Raw genomic sequence first — 21,869 nt, forward strand, 5'->3', positions numbered from 1 at the left:
ACACTGAAATTCTCAGCTCCTGTGAAAGGCTTTGGGACTCTTTGCTTTTACCCCTTTTCTCTGTCTCTCTCCCAGGTCTCAACGAGCAGTCTTCACTTTGCTGAAACTTACTGTTACTTTAAGTATAAGATATGCAACTGGTCTTTATTTGCCACACCAGCAACATGTGTCTTTCTCTCAGTCGGTCGGTCAGTCCACCACTTTGGTCCAGATTCAAATATTCAACAACAAAGATGGATCGCCATGTAGGCCTGTCATGATAATTACAATATCGACGTAATGTATGATATATATGGACATGACCATTTTGACTGACCTAGATATTGTTTACTTAGCAATATCCCCAATGACACAGTCAGACAGATGACAAACAGCAGGGTTTTCCAACTATTATAAGACCAGTGGGAAGCGCCTATGCCCAAATAAACAGAAATAAAAAATACTGAGACTGAGTTTTACTGTCATTTTTAGTCTGTTGTTTTATTTATTGAGTATACTTATATTATTATACTTATAATTATATTCTTTCACATTCATGTGTGAATATTCTTAAGAAATAAAAGTTAATCGCTCTTTGAAAGGTTGTACTTCCATTATAATCCTATTTTATTATCATTATCAGTGACGTAAATTGGTCAATATTATCGATTATCGCAATAATTTCTGAGACAATATATCGTCAAACAAAAAATCATTTTGTACAAACAACCAGTATGATTTTTGCAGACCTTGGTTATCCACTGACTTTTCATCTGTTGCTGCCATGAGGTTGAGGCTTTGATTGACAGTTCAAAGATTGCCATGAAATTAAATATCCGTGGTGTCGAGAAGATTTATCCTCACGCCAGTGGCTGGTGATGACTTTACATACTGATTCAAAGCAAGTCTTTGTATAAAGAGTGTAATAAATTATACTCAAAAATTAGATCATACACGGCTTTGAGTGTGCTGTTGATGTAAACTCTTCTCCCACAATGCAATGCTTTAAGGAAATGGAAGAGCTGCTGAAAGTGTATTTTTAAGTGCAGGTTTTATTGGCAGCCACATTTTGATTGACAAAGGATGTCACATATATTTTATTGTTTTGTATATATATATATATATATATATATATATATATTATACTGTATAGTCTTAGTATGTAGATTAGCTATAATGGCTGAAAAAAAACTGAAAAAGGCTGGTAGACGTGGAGTGAGGCAGAAAGCTAATTTGGTAATCTCACCCCTCTACCGTCATCTCTAAATAAACCTGCTAAAAATGTAAAAACATGTTTGAAGGGGGCTTTCAGACTTTGTCTTTGAACATTGCAAGTGCCTGGAAATTACAGCTCTGGCCAGTGTCTTGTTGAATATACAGTAATTTCCATCTTACTGCTGCAGAACATGAACTAACAGAGTGTAAGATGGCCAGTTCATTATGCTGCTCGAGATTAAACGCAGAGATGAAAAATACATTTGTGCTTCAGCTCTCTACGGGAAAAAAGACACCCATAAGTATGTTTCAATGGATGACTTATTTTATCTGTTGAAAGAGCCTTTTCTTTTAAGTTGCTTCTAGCACCAAACATCAATTCATATGCAGCAAAGTAGGTAGCACTTCAGAGAGCTACAGCTGTACTCATTTTTTTTAAACAATGCTGTCTACTTTTGCATGTCTTTTATTAGTCCAGGAACATCATCCTGGAGATGAACTGTGTCAGCAGTAGGGCTTTTTTAATGTTTATAAGAAAGGATTTGTCAGGAGCCCTTTAACAAGAAATTGTGAAGTGCTTTCTTTGATGTGCTGGAAGTGTTTATTACCAAAGAAAACCATCTTTTAGTGCTGACTTTCGCAAGCTGGCAAGACTTTATCTAACAACCTGTAATACAGACAGTCCGAAATATTATGTTGATATCTCTCTGAGTGACTCTGACTTCCTGCTAATTAAATAAATGTCCTGACAACCTCACAGGTACCACTGTCTAATTGATGTTGTTGAGTAGTTATGGGCCATTTTTACTTCCAGGAACAAATCTATTAAGATAGTCATGAGCTGTGTTGTGTTTCAAAGCGGCCTCATTCGCCATTCTCTTTGTTAAGAGATCTTTATTTCCGAGGGCACAATGGAGGTGTAGCATCCGCAGCTGTATTTAGGTCAGTGGTGTTTTCACACGGAATCAGTAATTGGATGTATACACAAAGCTGCACAAAAGTCTTTGTGGAGCACCATTGTTCCACTTTGACCGAAGAGATGAAAATATTTTAGCATCTTTAATCCTCAGATTTCTTGTGGAGGAGACTGTAGAACCTGGAGGGTCTGAGGCAGAAGTAAGAAAACACCAAAGACACTGAATGAGAGCACTTGAGTATCAGTCTTCTTGTATTGCTGCCCTTCTGCTCTTCTCTTTCTCTTATCCCATGTGCAACCCCTGTGACTGTGTAATAGACGTGTACAGAGATATCACTATTTGTAATTGCATCTGTTCAATCAACAAAATGATCTGTATTTGCCGTGGCTTGTACCGGAAGTCACCTTAAATCAGACAAACGTATTTTCTAACTTACAACTTACATTGGAAATGCAGTTATTGTGTCTTCAAAGAATCAAACTGATTTTATACTGCCATATAATGAATTATGAAATATGTTTCCACACACTTGGACAGTAGCTGTAGTATCTGTCTCTCTGTCTATGCCCCTACCCATACCCCTTTAACTGGGGGACATTGATAAACCAGAAGCTCACAAAATAATTTATAAACTGAAAGTTTCTGTTTTCCTTTGGAAATAGAACCTATTTACAGTAAAGATATAGAGAAAGCAAAATATCCTTCAGTTAAAGGGAATCATGATGTATAAAATAAAGGGAATAGATCCACAGATAAAGCTTAATTAACCTAACTGTTGGACGTTGGGTTGTATTTTTTGTCATCTAGTATTTGTTTTTAATTTAATTTAGAAAACCAAAGATTTACTTTCAGTTCAGAAGTTTGTGGGGTCGGGGGCCAACATGGAAGCACAACAGGAGTTGTTTTGCAGCTTCCCGCTTGGTTTCAAAGCCGTTGCACCCCTAGTCTTCAGAATTTATTTACAGGGAAAATGCTTATTTAGAGGGTAAATGGCTGCATAGATACAGTCTAGAGCACTTTGGATATTTTGACATGTAGACAGGAGGAGCTGGGGATCGAACTGCCATTGAACTTATGATTAGTGGGCAAACTGCCTCCGGAAACACAACCACTGCAGCTTATTGGTTTGCTGTGAGTCAGACGGTGTGCTGGCACACTACATAATGTTTAACAATCAATAGCCCTTCAATATCCAATACTTTTATGAGGCTTATAATGTAAAAAAATGTCATTAAATGCTTCAAAACGATGTAGATCTGTTGCATTGTATTCTGGTGGAAAATAAGCATGAAAGGAAGAACAAACATGTCCACATTGATAAAAACACCTATCTCATTTTGTTCAGTGGTTTCAGCTTGGCTCAATACGTGGCCAATTTCTGATCAATATGTATGATCAATACAGTAGGCACTCCCAGAAATGATTCTGGGTTTCAGCCAGATTTCTGTCGACTCCAATCGCAACAGTTGAACTCACCTCTGCTGTGCGTCACTTGTCAGCGTTCTGGCACAGGAGCTTTTTTAAAGACATTTGTCCTTGTACATAATCGTGGTACCTTCAGCTTCCTTTTCATTCCTAAAAGCTACTCCTCCGGTGAGTCACTGGTGGCCAGTATTCACCTTTTTGAGGACATTAACAGACACATCACGGGGCTATGATTGGAGGCATGGAGGGCTGGTTTTGCAGCCGAATGCAGTTATTGAACATTAAATCTTCAGAGTTCTTATCCTGCGATCTGCTATTATTAAAGGTCGGTGCTTCGAAATAACTGGAAAGTCACGTCTCCGGAGGCCACGTCGTGTTTTCTCGCTTTTAAATTTGATCTGAGTTGAAGGCTGTTGAGACGAGGCCTGGGTGATTAAGAGGAGCTAAGACAGAGGTTATCTGGCCGTTTGCAACATAAAAGATTTGATTCTGACAGTGTTAAAATAAGTATTTCACAATATACTTATTTGAACTTTTCAGCTCAATTTAAAAAGTCCACCTCTCTTTTCTTATATAATGAAATACACAGTATGTTGCACATAGTTTGTATTCAAATTTTATTTTCGGCTAATCAGTTAGCAGGAGGTTGCTGGAGTCCCACTATGATGTTCGCTCTCACTTGCTCCCTGAACACCTTGCTTACAGATTACCAAATGTCCTTCATCTGCCTGTTTTGACCTCCTTTATGCTGTTTATTTTCTTGTTCATCTCAAGAGAAGGACTCCATGATAACATTGCTGATTGAGCAGATACAGTATTGGTGTGAATGAAAAGTAGTGTATTCAGATGCATGCATTTTTAACACATCATTCATGCATATAGTGTTTATTACCTTTAATTAGCCTGGTATATGCGCCCCTCTTCCAAAAACATGCATGTGAATGTCTTCATGCAGCCGGTAACATACCAATTGCACATTATAAGCTTGATTTTGAGTCAAGCAGCGGCCTCCGTGTGACTGAAGTAATTGTGGCTCATTTTGTTTGTTTATATTGTGTGTATATTGCTGTGTCACTTCCCTGCTGAGTAAAGTGGACATCAGCCCCTGTTTGAATTCACATTACCTACCAGTTAGTTAGTAATAAAGCTCATGTTGGGAGCAGAATACAAAAACGGCAGAAAAAAATCATCCTTGTTAGAAAATCAAAAATGGAGCTAGCTTTTAAAAGAGATCTGTTTTTTAAGGCTATTTAAAGTGAGAGTGGGGCAAAGATGTTTTGGCTGCCAAACCGTCTTGTGTTTTTTAGATGTATGACCCCCAGCTGATTTTCCCTTGTGTCCAATGTGAGGATGCAACTGTGGTTGACTTAGCAATCAAGTTACTCTCTCCAAAAAAACATATGGGATTAACCCAGTTTTAGTTTGAATTTCAAAGTTTCCCAGAGAGGATAAAGCCCATGAGAATGACATGAATGTCACATTTCTTTGCTGTTTGAAGGGAATGCTTCGTTTTTGGGGAGAAATGGCAGAAGTTGCATTGAAAAATCAATCGTCAGTGAAGTCAAATGCAGTACAACATGCAGCTCTTTTGCACACACAGTGCACATGCATATCAGTTAAATCCTCTAAATGTAGGGGGGTTACAGTATTTTGTTGTTGTTTGGAAAAAACGAAGCTGAACAATTAATCAAATTCAAAGTGATATTGCAATGTAATAGAACCCAATTTAAGTGCTGGAGACCTGGCTTCAAGGCTTTCATGTGCACACACTGTCCTATGGTGTGAATGCAAAAACAAGTTGTAAAATTCTATTTGCTAGCTTTGATGCTCTCAGTATTATAAGGTGAAAATGAGCATGCCAAGTTTAGGTCCAATCTCCACGTTTACACATTGTTGTAAGAGTAGTGTAAAGTGTGTAGCGAGTGTGTTGCTGACAGTGCGAGAAAGAAAGAGAAAGAGAGAGGCCAATGAAGCGCTCAGAGCAGACGGGCAGACACAGGTGATGTTGTTGTGTCTTGCTTCCCAACTGCTGTGTGAAGTGAAGGGAATTAGCCCCGATATAAGCAACCTCAGTCTGATAGCTGACACATTAACAGCTGTTCACGAGTTATCTAAATATTTAACAGTAGTAGAGCTTTAGTCAGTACACACTTTAGTTGGTTCCTTTAGTTACAATACTGTTACTGACGGGTAGGGATTGATTGAAGATTTTATTAATAACAATGCCATTATAGATTAATCTTATTAGTCGAATTCTTTATTAATTCTTTTAATGATTCTTCCAGTTTTCTGCGTGGGAAAAAAAGTAGGCTGACACTGATTTTCAGAGCTAATGCAACCGTTTTATTACTTGAGTCTGAACACAGTGTAGTTGAAATGAAGTATGAATATTTGTGCAGCATTCATTCTCATGTAGGTTTTCTAAGTGAGGTTATATAACCTAGTAGGAACAAAACCAAGATAGCAGTGGCACTCATGAATTCGGTAGCTGTACCCAACAGCACCTTTTTACAGCATGTAATTCTCTCCATCATAACAAAAATGTAATTTCAATTGCAAAAATAAGTCCAAACTTAGAAAATCTCAATTTGATTATTTTCCAAAATCATTCATCCCTATTTGGAACCCAAACAAAGTGCATGCTTCACTTCATAAAGTGAGAAGTAGACAGAATTTTCAACTTCTCCTTTTAAGCTTGCCTTTTTATTCTTCACACAACTATTTCCACTGCATTCCACATGAACAAAAAAGTTCAACAACATCATGAATGCCTTTGAAGAAAGATCCAATAGTGTACAACTCATTGCCTCGCCCTGCATGGTGGCAGGACTTTTGTCTTGCTTTTTGAGTGCTCAGATCAACTCTAAAGCCTGTTGCCCTCTGATGTGGTCTGGTGACATGTTGTACAAACTGGTTTGTTTTGAGCACAGCCCTACTTCAGTGCCCATCGGTCTGGCTTAATTAACACAAACTCATTCAGTATTTGAGAGATGTAAATGAATTGCGAGGGACACCAGTGGAAGTGTCGAAGTCTTTTATTAACAAGACGTCTGCTTGACTTTCCCTTTATAGCTCCTTTTTATTGGCACTCTAGCCACAGCCTGTGGTCTCAGTCATGCTGAGCCGTCTGTCTAACGTGGTTTTCATGCACCACTAAAACCAACAAACTACCATCGGCACATGTTCAAATACCCCATTAAATATAGGAGGTCCCTTTTATACCCTTGTTAGCTTATTACGCACTGTGGATAAATGGAGGGTCTGGGCCACACTGAGAGCACAGGGCAGTCAGAGTCCCAGACTGTTTGAAGTTGTAAGAAATGCAGTTGTGGTGGCGCAGGAGCCATCTCGGAATATCTTCTTCAAAGAGAGGAGACATCAAACTTTTTTAAGAGACAGGGTGCTTGAAAATGAAGACGTCTCCAGCCGGGAGGAGAAAAGAAGGGAGAGTAAACAAAATATGTCAGACTGTAGTGCTGCTGCTCAGTGTGCTACTGAACTCTTGTTGTACCCTGCGTGACGCTGCACATGCAATGCAGACAAACAGATGCTTTACGTGCGTATCTCAGGGGATTAAGGAGCAGCCATAGACCTTAGACGTACAGTAAATAGAGACGCAGCACGCGCTCTCAGGCTTCCTTTGGTGATAGCAGGAGTGTGAAACCTCAAACAACCTCTCCCCTCCCTTCTAACACCCCCTCTCTACTTCATCTCGTCAGCTCCTCTCTGGGTTTGTAACATTTATTGGGCTTCACAGGAAGCCTGCTGGGCCTGCTACAATTTAGACATGCTCAGTGAGGCCGTGGGAGCATTAGGGACAGCCTCTGTTGTCTGTGGGAGAACGGGGAGGAGAACATGAGAGAGACACCAAGAGAGCAGAGGGGATTGTGACTACGATTCACACATTCTGCTTGAAGCCACTGATCTGGTTTATTATATTTCATCCTATGCTATATATACATCCCATTTTGTTTGCCTCCCAAATGAGCTGCCTTTTAAAGGCGAATTAGCATAATTGGCTTCTAACTTTGTTAATTTGACTTCAGTAGGAGTTTAAAAGGGGAGTAAAATGATATGTTTAAAGAGAGTGGAAAGGAGGAGGAACCAGGGTAAAGCAGCAGACTGCAGTGCTGCTTTCTGAACTGATAGATGATGTGAAGAGATAAATAAGAAGAGGAAAGGACAATTTCATCCTGCCTGTTGTTTTTTTAACTCCATTCCTGTCTGGAGATATCGTAAAGGCTGAGTTCCTCATAAACCTTGTGAGAGCATCTATTATTGATGCTCTGTCTGTGGCTGTGGCCTACTGCAGAGGCCCTTTGGGGGACAGCACATCTCCTCAAAGGAGCAAGAGTGAGCTTTTACTTTTTCCCACAATCCTTGGGATGCCATTTGTCTGAGGTGTCCCTGTCTTTGTTGCATTCCTTTTTTGTGTGTCTGAAACATTATTAGTGTGCTTCAATTATTATTGAGAATATTACAGAGCGGCTATGCTGCTGACCTCTTTGTCTGCATGCCAGTTTAGACTAAATCTACTGTGTGAGCATCTTAATTTCATCATTTAAGTCTGTTCTGTTGTTCTTTTTGCAGGAAGTAGTCCAGACAAGGCTAAACAGCAAGGGGAAGCAACCAGACCAGAACGCTATGGGACCACAGTACCTCTGCTGCTGAAGGGCAAGGAGCGCAGACCTTTCTTCCAGCTCGCCGCCGGGGTAAATACTCACAAGGCCACTTAGCAGCACTAGCTTACTGCTAATAAGCTTGCTCAGACAGCAGCTCACCCAATGCCAGTGTGCTTCCACAGGCTCAGCCAAGTATAGATGTCTGGCTTTTGCTTTGACATATGTGTAGTATATCACTCCTTCCCCTGTTGCCTTTCTCCCCGCTTGCTTGATTTAGTAGAAAGTCCCCTTCCCAGCTCTGTTTATCCTCTGTAGGCTCCCTGTTGTGGTTTCTCTCCTCGCGAGCTTGCTCTCCTTTGTTTGTTGAATACAAGCTCGCCCCGTAGGCGATACATACTATGAAATTATTCCTGAAACTCGTCAGCCTTTCAACAGTTACACAAGTCAGCAGTGCACAAACCCGGCGATGCGAGAAGGATTCTACAGCGCGAGGCGGCCTTGTACCATCTTGTAGATTGTGTCATTTCTTCCCTGCACCATAAGATATATGCAAGATTAAAAGATGCATACATACATATGAACTGTCAAAATCAGCACTCTCTGGACTCTCTAGACTTGTGTTCTCAGGCAGGGAGAGCCAGTCTGTCCCACCTAGTACAGCTGGAAAAGAAAATGTTTGAAATTCAGCCTCCACCACAGCTTAAGGAAACTTTTTCCAGAGGAGGGAAATGCGTAGGTGTTGAGAACTCCCCGAGCAATCAAACATTTTTTTCTCTTGGTGCAGGGAAGTCATCATCTGAGAGATTTGTTTTTTTTTCCAGCCTTATGCACCTCTCTCGAAATCAGCCAGTAGAGAGGGGCAGTGAAGTTAATTACATGAATTGTTTATCCCCCACATGTCATAATGGCAAGAGGAAAAATGCTACTTTTAGCTTTATGGTGTTAATTATGCACCCCGTTTGCAACTACATCAGATATGTTTAACCACCAGCCCCTGCTGACGTAAAGCATTTTTTTGTTGAGGAGATGCAGTGGTTTTACAGCAGGCTATCTACAAACTGACCCTTCCCAAATTAAACTGACTTCCGGGGCAGCTGGTGATTGTCTTAGTAGAGATTGCACTCAGACTTAAACTTCCCGGATAACAGATTGATACAGCCGCTCCTAGTGCCAATAGAAGGTTATGAAGAAGTCGTAAAGCACTGCAGAGTCATTACTTACAGTGACATCGACGCTCCACACACACACACACACACACACACACATGCTTTCAGCCACACTTTTGCACAAACTTTGACACACTTACTCTCAGCTGGAGCTGCAGACAGAAAAAGTATTAGCCTGAAGGCATCGGTCAGCAGACCTAAGAAATGTCACTGTAAAGGAGGACAGAGTACATCTGAAATGCCAACTGATGATACAAAAATCTATGTCTCTATCTCACTGTGTGTATGTCTGTCAATTTCTGTCTCTCCGCTGGCTACGATACATGAACCCTTTGTTTAATTTTTCATGTCTTTCTCTTTTTTTTCTATGTTCGTGGTGTAAGAATGGGCTGAGGCCTGAGGCATGAATGCACTTTGCTCCTGTCCTCATTCTGATAACAACTACTGTCTGAAAAGCATCGTAGACTTGCTGTTTGTTGGGATATTGCTTTTTTGAATTCATAATTAGGATTAACTCACAAACTGACATCTGGCTTTGTTAGCAAAATCTCCCGCATCATCTTCATTTCCTGCTTTCTTTTCAGCCATAAATCAGTGGCATTGAAATACTCACATTGCATAACCGTCACAGTTGCTCCTGCACTGAAATACAGTTTTTCTGCCAAAGAAACGTCACAACAATATTGAGATGCCTGACAAATAATGGACTCATGTTCAAGGCTAGATAAAAGATACTGTCCAAATCCAGTTTGGCATCATTTCTGCAGATATTATCCTCTTCTTTACCAACTATTTTTAGTGCAACTTCATCAGCTTTTTTCCACCATGTGCCATTAGCAACCGCACACCGACTTCATGCCGCACTCAGCACGAGTTGTTTTCCACACCACAGCAGGACACTATGAATTTGGTCACCTTGCTGAGGAGTCGAAGGTGTGCAGCTTGTCGTCTGAAACTCTTCCATCGCTGCAGCCGCTTCGTGTCCCATTTTGCAGGAATTCAAAATGATCCGCTTGCAAAACATGCCAAAAATGACTGTTTTCTTGTATAGTAGACAAAATAATAAATTAAGACTCAGAGTAGCTGCAAAACTGCATTCTTTATCATTCCACCTGTGTTTTTCCTAGTATAACGATTAATTAAAAACTTATTTGACAGTTGTTTGACTAAAATGACAAAATTATTGGTATTGGCTCGACGAGTTTGACTGAAATTAATTAATCTGATGAGGAGAATGAGGTTGACTAGGGGAGATCGGGGGGTAATTGTATCACAGGATATTGTAACACACTTAATTAAGTCTAAAAATATCACACAAAATAACACAACGTTTTGACTAAAACTCTGAAGGATAAAATGACTAAAATGTGACTAAAACTAATTAGCACAGCAGAAGAAATGCCAACTCTATAGTAACAAAAATTGGATTCAAAGTCATGAAAAACTTCAGGATTATAACTTATTGCTTTAGACAGTCTTGGTAGAAAACTTGAGTTGAAAACAGTCGAATCTACCTACTTTTCAGTCATGCAAAGTCTGGGAAGTGTAGGATGTGGAAGCTTATTTCCTGTTCCTCTAACACTATTGTGCCCTGCCACATCCTGCCTTGTATACTCCCTGTGTGTCAGACTAAAGGTGAAGCTTCACACACATGCAGATTCACAGGCAGGATGGTTGAAATCCGGGCACAGCCTTAACACCATCATCATCTTTTTGTGTTTCAGAGTCATCCTGCGTCACTCCAGCTGCTGGTACGTGCAGAAGATGAACAGCTGATCCTGGTGCTGGAGAGAAATGAGTGAGTTCTCCTCTGATTTATTTAAATTCTCTTTCCACGCTCATTGTGCGCACCAGGACAGAGGAAACTGGATATTTATTATGTTAATCACACACAGAGCCAATAGATAAACCCGCGCTCCCAGCTACGGCTGGCTGGAGTTATATATGCAAGGGGAGGAGAAGTTGTATGGGCCTGGGCTATGATATAGTGTATTCAAGGAAGGAGAAAATAATATGTCCCCTAGTGATTGCAGTCTTTTATGGTTCAGTTTCTCTGAAGGGCCGAGAGATGAAAGCTGATAAAGAATAAGGAAGAGGAGAGCTCTGAGGACGAGCGTGTTCTCCCCTGCTTTGCTTTTCCTCTCACCACTCCACTCCCTTCCAGACTGTGGAAAATAACACAGTGAACTGTGAAACGAGGGGTGGGGATCATTTGGAGTTCATAAATATGTAGATGCAAACACATTCTCATGCACAAACTGTATCATAGGGAGGAGAAAGATTGGAAAAAAGCACATAAAGGCCAGGTTACACGTCCGGGGAATTTAACTATTTCACCAGAATGATGACATCGCTGTCTCCTGTCTTGTTTCTGCCAGTGTTTCTCATTCAGGGTGAGTCGAGGCACAGTGTTTTACCCTGCTGCTTTGGGATACGGATATTGACAAGGATGATGGACTTGGTCCACCGCTAGTCAGACCTTCCCCCCCTGGTAACTCTAGAACAAACACAAATCGGACCGCTAACATTTTCTGGCCTCTTCTTCTTTTCAAACAGCAGAACCTCACGGGGAGTTTGGAAATGAAAACAACTACTGCTATTGAAATTTAGAAGTCAAAATACTTATATATTTTCACATATGCTTTCTTTCTCCAACATATAACAGCAAGCAATTTTGAACCTGCAAACCTAAACCACTATTAAAAAGATTTCAAAGAGGCTATTTCAACAAAAGAACACCTCTTCCCCTGTCTTGTTTCCTGTCACCCAAGGCTCAGAGTACCCTGCCAACCCCCACAAAGACGATTCTTAATACTTGTGAAACAAACTAAAAAAGTATAAATATATTGCCCTTGTCCAGACATTGCACACTCACTAGAAACACTCTGTCCCGACTGACCCTTCCATTCCCCGTTCTCCATGTGACCTCCCTGACCTCAGCATCAGCTGTGAGTCATCTGTCACCAGCCTGAGGCCCGGAGCATGCTGCCATTCCCATCCGGCCTGTTCTCTGTCAGGCCAGATGTGTCCTCTGTTATCGCTCCACCAGTTCAGCCAACTCTGAACAGGTGGTCTCTGACCTCAGCGTAGTCTGTTCTGTCCAGGCTGTGTCCATCCAGTCCGGGGCAGAAGGAAAGATGAAGCCACTTGAGGATGCAGCGACGCCTTGAAGTTTTTCCTGAATAATTTACAGAAATATTTTCCAAGCTGGCAAGAGTGAGCCCTGCTCGGATATGTAATTTTTTCTACATTAAACATACGCACTCCAAGTACATTAAAGTTAGTTGAGCCAATCCAGTGTCACTGAGATATGCTTGACAGTTCAATTGCTCAGCATTAATAACACCAGTTCCTTCAAGGACAGTTTTCCTCCTGCAAAAACAAAATATGGAAGTGAAATGGCAGTTTATATAACAACAGCACTGTCGAGGTGTAGTGCACAAATTTATTTATTTTTTCACTATCCGAAGCTGCCCCCCTGGCTTCACTCGCTGATGCAAGCTCTCGGTGTGGATATCTTCATTATATATTCTATATAGCAGCGTCTTATTTTTTTAATGCCACTCTGCAGTTTATGTTTAATGCCGCAAGGCTGCATGAAAGATGTTTGCATTTTAATAGAGCTCTGTGGGGAGCGCAAGGGTCAGTTTTACTGATTTTAAGATGAAATAAGAAGAAATGTGTTGATGGGACACTGAACTTGAGCATCAGTGTAAGATGTACCTACTGAAACATAAAGTCTTGTCATATATAAAGAAATATGTTGAATACCTACCCTATTAAAGTCATTGTCACAAAGGCATTTTTAACAGCCTTGTTCAGACCCTCAAAACCTTATTTTTAATTTGAAAATTTCATGATATTTCTGAAAGGAATATAAATAAAATGATGTCTGACACATCTTCAATTTTTCTACTTCAAATGTTTGAGCACTTAACTACATCTAAGTATCATATTTCTTTGGAAAATCATGTTGGGATCATAGAAGCAATATAATATGGAAGTAAACTAACTTTAATGCTCTTAAAGATCTCTGTTTTGCTGTCTTATGATGCAACTATGATAATAAGTGGTTAATGTGTGTTTTGGATCCAATTTTTTTTTTTTTTTTAAGTTTTAGCATCTGTAGCCATCCACCTTCTCTTTGTTCGGCCGTAGTAACAGTTTAAGCGCAACACAAGCTGAAACCAGAAAAAGAAAACAATTTATTTCTTCACACGTGAGTGAATTGAAGAGCACGTCTGTTGGATTAGCTCCAACTACCCTCTCTAGCTGACCAACCACTGCTGGGTCATGAAAACGCTTACTGATTTTTCCCAGGAACGTCTCCACAGACACCCAGTTCATAAAACTGCAAATGCGACAGCTTTCATCAGCGGGCCATATGCTCAAACACCTCATGCAGCGATAAATAGTGGCTCAACAGACATTTAGTGAAATGAAAATCTTATTACTTTTAGGGGAATAAGGGTGAAAACGTTGAGGATTTAGAGGTAAAGGGAAATTGCAGGATCAAGGGAAAAGAAACAAACAAGCATCAAGTTGTAGAAGTGAACAAATCTGAATAGAAACTGGCTCCTCTTTGTGCTGAGTTATGGCAGGTTTTCTGTGAAGGGTCATCCTTTTTCGCTAGAATCTGCTGAGCCTGTGCAGTTTGCTCATTTGGCACCGCTGCAGAGCACACCTGCTCCAAGGCCAGTGTGAAATGATCTCAGTCCTCACCAATATAAACACGCTACCAGATCCAATTAATAAACTGCTGTTTGTTAGGCGCTTGGCCCTGTCCCAGCAAAACTTGGCTACTGCAAGACAAGTACAGATCTCCTGAAGAGAGAAAGCAGTGGGGGGGCTCTGCGTGTGTGGGGGGAGTATCTGTAGGTAGCAAACAGCAGACTTAATGTGCTTAAGAGATTCAGAGTCTCCTCTTCTGTGTCCTTGCCGGATCAAACTGTAAAATATAGTGTAGTAGGCATTGAGAGGAATGCTTCTGTATTTCACAAACCCCTTAATAGTGTCATTTTTACAAGTTATCACCAAAAGTTTATCACAGTTGTCAGGAGAAGTCCTGAAAATGTCCCTGTTTGCTCAGCTTAAATGTTCTTTTGTTAGTTTAGATTTTGTTTTTTGTCATCTCTGTAGACGAGTAACACATAGAGAAGCGACTTTGATCAGCCTCTCAGCTTGATTTCGATTGTAACAGTCTTATATGACATTACATATTAGCTTCTATGTCACACATGCTAGTTCCTTTTTTAATTAATAGCCTGACATGCTTAAAACGGAGGAAATCTTTCCCTTTACTCTGTCGTGTTTTTTTTACGTGTCATATACAATATTTAAGGCTCGGTGTGTTGTACACTGCAAACAGAGCTGGACGGACATGCAGACTTGTGCCAGCAGCGGTTGCTTTGATGTATAGCATTGATCAATGGCACAGTTGGCCAGCTTCAAATGATTAATGGTGGCCGTATGGGACATTCCACATTAGTCTTGATTAAAGACTTCAATAGCACTGTCTGGGGGACCAAGGTGCTCGTGTGTGTGTGTGAGAGTGAGCAGTGTGAGAGAAAAAGAAGAATCAAAGATGTACAGTTTCGCCCAATTACTGAAGTTTTTTACATTTGATATAATACGTTCTGTTTTCTAAGGCCCAGTGTTGTTTAAAGTGTGTCAATACTAGCAGTAATATGTTCATTTAAAGTGAGTCTTAAGCCCCTTTTACTTTTGCTATCAATCTACTTGGAGGAGGTGTGTGTTAGAGAGTAAATGTTTGAATCAGATAAGATGGACCAGATTGTGCATACATTGTATTGAGGATTCACAGCCAGTGAGTGGGCGTGTGGACATTTCTATGATGGGTGAAGGTTGAAGAAGAAGGGTCATTTACACTAAGATGCCAACGCAAAGGTCTAACTGAAGAGATGAGGAGGAACTTCTGCCAGTAAAGGGTCGAAGTTATCAGCTGAGTTCAAGGACAACAAGAGACTGAGTTGTGTTCTTTGCAATCCAGATTTCTGTAGTTTACTTTTTGCTTATTTTCCGTAAGTTAAAACACATCTAACAATCAGTCTGTGTGCTTCATGTGTGAAATGGCAACTAATTCCCCGAACATGGTTTCAGAGTTCATATGAGAAAAAGGCTCATGTAACTTTTAAAGAACCATAATTACCACAAGTGACAATTGTGGGATCGAGGCACATTCTTTCGTAGACTCATAAAATCAGAAAAATGGGCTCAGTAATGTCGGTTAAACAGCAATATATAGACTTTACTAACATTAACCAGCATAAGAAACCATAAGCTACTGGTCATGAGTGTATTGAATTAGGCAATGGTGTGTTTTATTGCTGATTAGTTTAACTTTTCATTTGAAGGAGGAAGAATGTTTTTTTCAAATTGTATCCAACTTGCACAAATGTTACAAGTTGTCTAAAATACACAAAAACTACCAGCAAATATAGTTTATTTCCGTGTTGTCATTAAGAGTTACTTCAACTCTATTCCAAACATCCTGTTTTTATTAAAATGCATATTCAGCTTTTCTCCTTGAAACAAAGTGAGCTGTTTGTGGTCTAACTAGCTCTCTACACAAGACTATGAGTTTCCCAATGAGAGCATTTCCTTTCATTCTTCTGTGGCAGGAAAGAAAAGAGGAAAAAGCCCCTTTTGAAACACATGGCCACATCTAAACAACATCATTATGTTTTTGACAAAAAATCCCCATAGCAACATCCTCGGTGTGTTTTTCATAGGAAAGAAGATGCACTCTATTTCAATAGCGGCGCTGACAATGTTTCTCTCAATGTGAGGTACAACAGAGGAGGTGTAATATCACCCGGTTCATTCAATGAGGCGGAGCTCGGACCGAACAAAGAAAGATGCCAGGTTTCCTTTGCACTTTAATTGGATCTGTCAAGAATATGAGATAAGTTGAACAGTATGTGGATCTTTCTTACAAGGAATAGAATTGGCGGCTAGCTTGTTTGGCTGTCAACTCTGAAGTGCATGTAACAATTAGTAATGACGGGTTTCCATGCAGTTTATATAAAGGCGTGCTGACCCGGCGACCTTTATGAGGTCAGAAAATAGATGGGCGGTTGATGTTGAGCGGTAACAAACTTCACAAGGCAGTCTACTTTTTTCTTCTTCTTCCATCGCTCCCACTTTTTATGCTCCCGCACGTCTGTGATCAAGTTGTTGCGATGCTCTCTCTTCGTGTGACATGTCTCACTGTCTACATCCAGATTTTTCTCCCCCTCCCTTTTCTCTGCCTATACCTTCCTCCCACGCACTCCACATGCATGCTTGTGTTTTTCACTGAGCAGCTCTTCTGTCACCATGCAACCTGAGACCCTGTCAAAGCCACCAGTGGGGAACTTTGGACCTCAGGCTGCTGTTTGGCGCCAACACATGTGTACTCGGACACTGGTGCCAAGTCTCTGTGTGACTTTACTTTGGATGCCAAGGCGTTTTGTTCTGCCTGTCACAATCAATTCAAACATTATTACAAGGTTAAACAGCAGTCACCTACAAGAGAGGGCTTTCTATTAGCTGTTTCACTGTATGTTGATTTATTGTGTACAGCAGTTATTGTCTGATTCCCATTAATTATATAGTATCACAGAGAAAAAATTATGTCTGGTGTACTTTATATTTTTCACACTGATTATCCTTCATTTTGAGAAATATGCCTATTTACTTTTTGGCTGAGAGCTTGATAAGAAAATTGATCACACGTCTGTTTGCAGCCATTAGCAGGTTAGATTAGCTTAGCACAAAGACAGGAAACAAAGGGAAACAGTTAGGCTCTGCCCATACCAATACCAAAATCTGCCTACTAACACTTAAGCTAATTAATTAACACTTTATATCTTGACTGTTTTATCCATATAAGTGTAAAATTGATCTCTTGTGTGTTTGCAGCCATTAGCAGGTTAGCTTAGCTAAGCTTAGCACAAAGACTAGAAACAAAGGGGAACAGTTAGCCTGGCTCTGTCCAAAAATACCAAAATCTGCCTACCAGCACTAAAGTGAATGAATTTCCATGTTATATCTTAATTTTTTTTCCTATATAAGTGTAAAAATGTGCAGTTTTACAAAGTCTTAGGTCCTGCTTTATTTCTTTGGCTGTAATCAGTAACTTCCTGGAGTCTCTATAGTGCCACAGCAGAGAGATCCAGTATTAATGAATAACACAGAGCAAATGCATATGCAATACATTCACACTTTCCTGGTAGATTACTTTCCATTACTGACCTGTGGATTTCCAAGACGAAGGCTGAAATGATTGCAGCTGTATTAGTTTACAGAGTTCTGAAATTCATCTCATAGTTTTGTGAAGCACTATGTGGTGTTTCCGTGTGTAGTAAGCCTTAAAAGTCACTCAAACTGACTTTATCTCACATTTCATTTGGTACCTGAAATATCAATACCCAGCAATGTAAGATGAGACTTTAATACAGGTTAGCTGCTAACTTTACCTACTGCTGTGTTAGGTTGAGAAATAAAATACTCAGACAGTCAGACCTCCCCTTAGTTATGTGTGACATCCATCCCTTAATGCACACCTGGACTGAAAAGATGAGATTTTGGGCACACAGTTATAGCAAGTTTCCGCACATCCGGTCTGTTTGAGCATTGATCCAATAGGCAGTTTCACCTCCTTTTCCCCTGATGACATTGCAGTTGTAGGTTTTGTTAAGCTTAGAGCACATACTAATCACATTTTGCCTCCTGCCATCTTTAATTAGTTGGCTAAAGAGTTTGTGGATAATACAGAGCGCCCTTGGGGAAAGTTGCCAGGTCTTGAAGGACAATAGGAGAAAAAAAAGAGAGAGAGCGGTCTTCAGCATTGCTTGGGGAAAAGATTAGAGTGGTAGTTTTTTGACCGGTGGGATCAGAGCCAAGTATCAGAGCCAAGCTAGCTCAAAGTCTCTCATAGTTAGCTTTTTTTTTTTTATCTTTAAGTCTCTCCCTATCTTAAGTTCACTTTCTCTCTTTCCCCCTCATTCCCTAAAAGTGTGATTGATTTTGCAGACCCACAGATCTCTGGGGAAGATATGTTTTAAGCAGGATTTCTTTTTTTTCTTTTTTTCTTTACAAAACAATAGTTTTAAGTTGATTTGGCCACAAAGAAATTCCCAAATGTCTGCATGATGCTATCAACATGCGATAATGTAGCTTGAACCAACCCGTTTATTGAAATATGTTTATTAGAAACACAACTGCCGCAGATTAAGTCAAGCATTTTGAGGAATAATTAGCCACAATGATGTTATTCCTGTTGTGTTCCTTCAGTGAAACAGTTAAATACATTAATGCACTAATGCAGTATGTCAGCATATGGCATCATCTATTTGTTCACTGCTACAGAACTATTTTTAGGGGTTTGCAGCAGAAGAGAAGATGGTGAGGGTGTTGTCACAGCACTTAGCCAATATGGTCAGATTGTGTTTCTCTCTCTCTCTCTCTCTCTCTCTCTCTCTCTCTCTCTCTCTCTCTCTCTCTCTCTCTCTCTCTCTCTCTCTCTCTCTCTGTCTCTCTCTCACTCTCTGTATATGTTCATTTCTCATTCATGCGAGGGAACGAGTGGAGCATCTCCCAATTTAACTGCTTTTAACCTTACATATGCTGTGCAGGGAGTGGGTCACCCGTCAGGATCCTGTGAGCATTATTTTTTTGTTTCCTTTCCGAGCACTTAACAGAGAGTACGAGCCTCCAAATGAGAGCACAGACTCACAAACTCCTTTAAAAGGCTGCAGCTCCCTTTTGATTTTAAATTAGACTCTGTGATATACTCAGCATGGTGTCAGTGTGGTGAACTATTGCTTTGGCGTAGGTGAGCAGAAAATCTATTATCTGTGTCGGAGTTTTTGATGTGAAGTGGGGCTACAGATGTTGATGGTGCATAATATCCGTATTTATCCTCAGCATCATTTGTCTGCATCAGCAGGAAACATTGCTGTAAAAAACCTGGAGTGTGGAACATGAGTGATTACATTACCTCGCTGTACATAAATAGATTAATCAAGATAATAAAATGCATGTGTGATCTGTGCATTATAATGCACTTCCATGCATTTGTCTATGACAGGATGCAGCCATTAGTGTACAATTTGTCATCAAATTTCAGTTCTAAGGCCGGGGCATGAGTGAATAAAATCACTTTTCACACACAAGCTTGCCATAAAAGCTGCATATAAAAGCTTTAATGAGAATCCTTTTTTTTTAAAGTAGAAATTGCTGTGTGTGATTCGTATTCTCCTCTACGGCCAGCAGAATGCATCATATGTAGTGGACCCATGAGAAATAAGGACTGCTCTGCCTGAGACATCACAGCTTTGCAGCTGTTTCACTCTCACTGGTGTTTATCTGATGTGGTTAATGTCAGCAATATCACTCACCCTTGCTATCAGGTGATATAAGATACAGATTGTAGGGATTTTTTAAGATTGCGGCTGATATTGCTGCTCCTGAGCTAAAGCCACTGGTCTGCAGCATTTGTATTGACATGTATGTTCCAGATACCTCTCTGAGATTACATGTGTTTCAACTAAGCACAATAAGTATGCATCATGCATGAATAACATACTGCGTATATACACAGCAGCCTTTCAGAAGGCTGGCCAATTACATAATGTTCGTTTCAGCACAATGTCGCAAACATCTTCATCAGAGAACAGACAGCTTCCATTCATCAGATCAAAAGGTCAGAGGTGTTTACATTCTGCACACACACACACACAAGGTAGCTCTGTACACACGCACATGAGAGGAAGTGTGTGTTCATAATAAATCCAGATGCTCCTTGGAAAACAAGGTAGGCAGGAAGTGCATCATATGACATCACTGATAGAGGGGAAGTTTTTACTGTGCTGGGTACATGTTGAACTTGACAGCACAGGGCAGCAACACAATTAATCCACTGAATTTGTTTGTATAACCACAGAAGGCTTTTGTTGCTGATTTTTATCTGAATCTGCAGAAAAGACAATGTATAATTTATTTACTGAAAGTGATAAATACATTCATTTGAAGCTGAAACCAGAAGCCTACAGGAAAACATCTATGGTTCACATATATAATTTGATGTTGTGTTTACATGGTTAAACTGATAAATTGTAGTGGGCTTAAGGATCGTTTTTACGACTAAGGTTTTGTTTTTGCAGTTATTTTCATCATTTACTGGTTATGATGATATTTTACATGCCGAAGTAATTGCTGATATCTGGAAACACAAGGACATTGACTCAACTTAGCCTGACAATAAAATGAAAACACGGGCAGGCTAATGATCAGACAGCTGTAAACAAGCATCTAAACCTCTTTATTTGGAGTTAGAGCTGAAAGTAAGCACAGCCTGAAATGTAATAATCCCTAATAGCAGTGGAGAAGTGTACGAATGCACAACCATGGATCAGAATTAACTGTTTAAAACAGTTACAGTTTGATTTTAATCTTACAGTTTTTTTAGTTCATTTGATTGTCAGACTACCAGATAACAGGTAGGAATGATGGCCAAACCTTTCAAAATAAGAGCCAAGTAGGAATTATCCTTTAAGGTTTCTTCACTACTTTAAGATATACTGTGCAGAGACATGTGCAGCACATATTCTCTGAGCTTAAACTCTTGAAGGTCAGTGACATTTTTTGTCATCTTTTTGATAGGTCAACTTATTGAGAGGCTACTGGCTTTATGACTTATGTATCCTGTGGTCGGCAGTTAAGTAAATGTAGTGCAGTATTTTATTTCTGACCATAGTTAGCAGATAAATGTCAAGTGCTTTAGAGCTAAAAAAAAAAGTAAAAATCAGGGCTCTGATTAACCTAAAAGCTTTGTTGTTTTACCGGCCATAGCCCGTCCAATAATTGACATCTCCTGCTCAATACCCAGTAACCATGACGACTCGAGTTACGCAGCATCAGCATCAGTGACAGATTGTTCACCCTGATCCTCATGTTAAAATGATACATCAGTGCCAAGTGAAAGTTTCCATCTCCACCATGTTTGCAAGGTAATGGGGTGGAGGATGACAGATTGTATGCTATTATCTTATTGGAGAATCAGCGCAGCATCCATGAAAGTGCAAAGAGTGGGTTTAATGACGTGAGACATTTTTTAAGAGGAGGGGAAGAATGCCTTGTGCGGACTGGGACTGGAGAGCTGATGTTCTGGGATGTGTGCAGTCAGCGGAGCGGCGGCGTGTAATATTAAAGCAGTTGTCTTGTGCGGCACAAGTGCTCCTTGCAGCTTGAAGTTTCGAGTTGTCTGTGCTTGAACTTTTACGATCTCAAAAAGGATGTCGTGGCAGTGGGAGTGCGGGAGATGATTCATATTGATATGCACCAGTTATTTAATGTTTTTTTTTGGCAGGAAGAAAGAAATGACAGAGTAAGACAAAACTAAAAGGGAAGAAAAATGAAAGACAAAAACATCTTTAATATTTTTCTGCTCAGCTCCTAATTGCATATTTCCCCCGAAGACAAAAAAGTATGGCTGAACAATGAGGCTGCCCAGGGGAGCTACCATAGATTAATTGGACAGA

At 40.1% G+C, this 21,869-nt stretch overlaps 1 protein-coding gene across 1 annotated transcript in view; it reads left to right on the plus strand.

Annotated features, from left to right (window-relative positions):
- Positions 1–10,179: 10,179 nt before the first annotated feature.
- Positions 10,180–21,869, plus strand: part of adam12b (ADAM metallopeptidase domain 12b) — a 72,729-nt gene continuing 61,039 nt past the window's right edge. Inside the window, exons 1-2 of the mRNA XM_059359986.1 lie at positions 10,180–10,257; positions 11,049–11,122. Coding sequence (XP_059215969.1) covers positions 10,180–10,257; positions 11,049–11,122 — 152 coding nt within the window. The remainder of the gene's footprint in view (positions 10,258–11,048; positions 11,123–21,869) is intronic.

This window comes from Centropristis striata, chromosome 20 (assembly GCF_030273125.1).
Source record: "Centropristis striata isolate RG_2023a ecotype Rhode Island chromosome 20, C.striata_1.0, whole genome shotgun sequence".
Lineage (NCBI taxonomy): Eukaryota > Metazoa > Chordata > Actinopteri > Perciformes > Serranidae > Centropristis > Centropristis striata.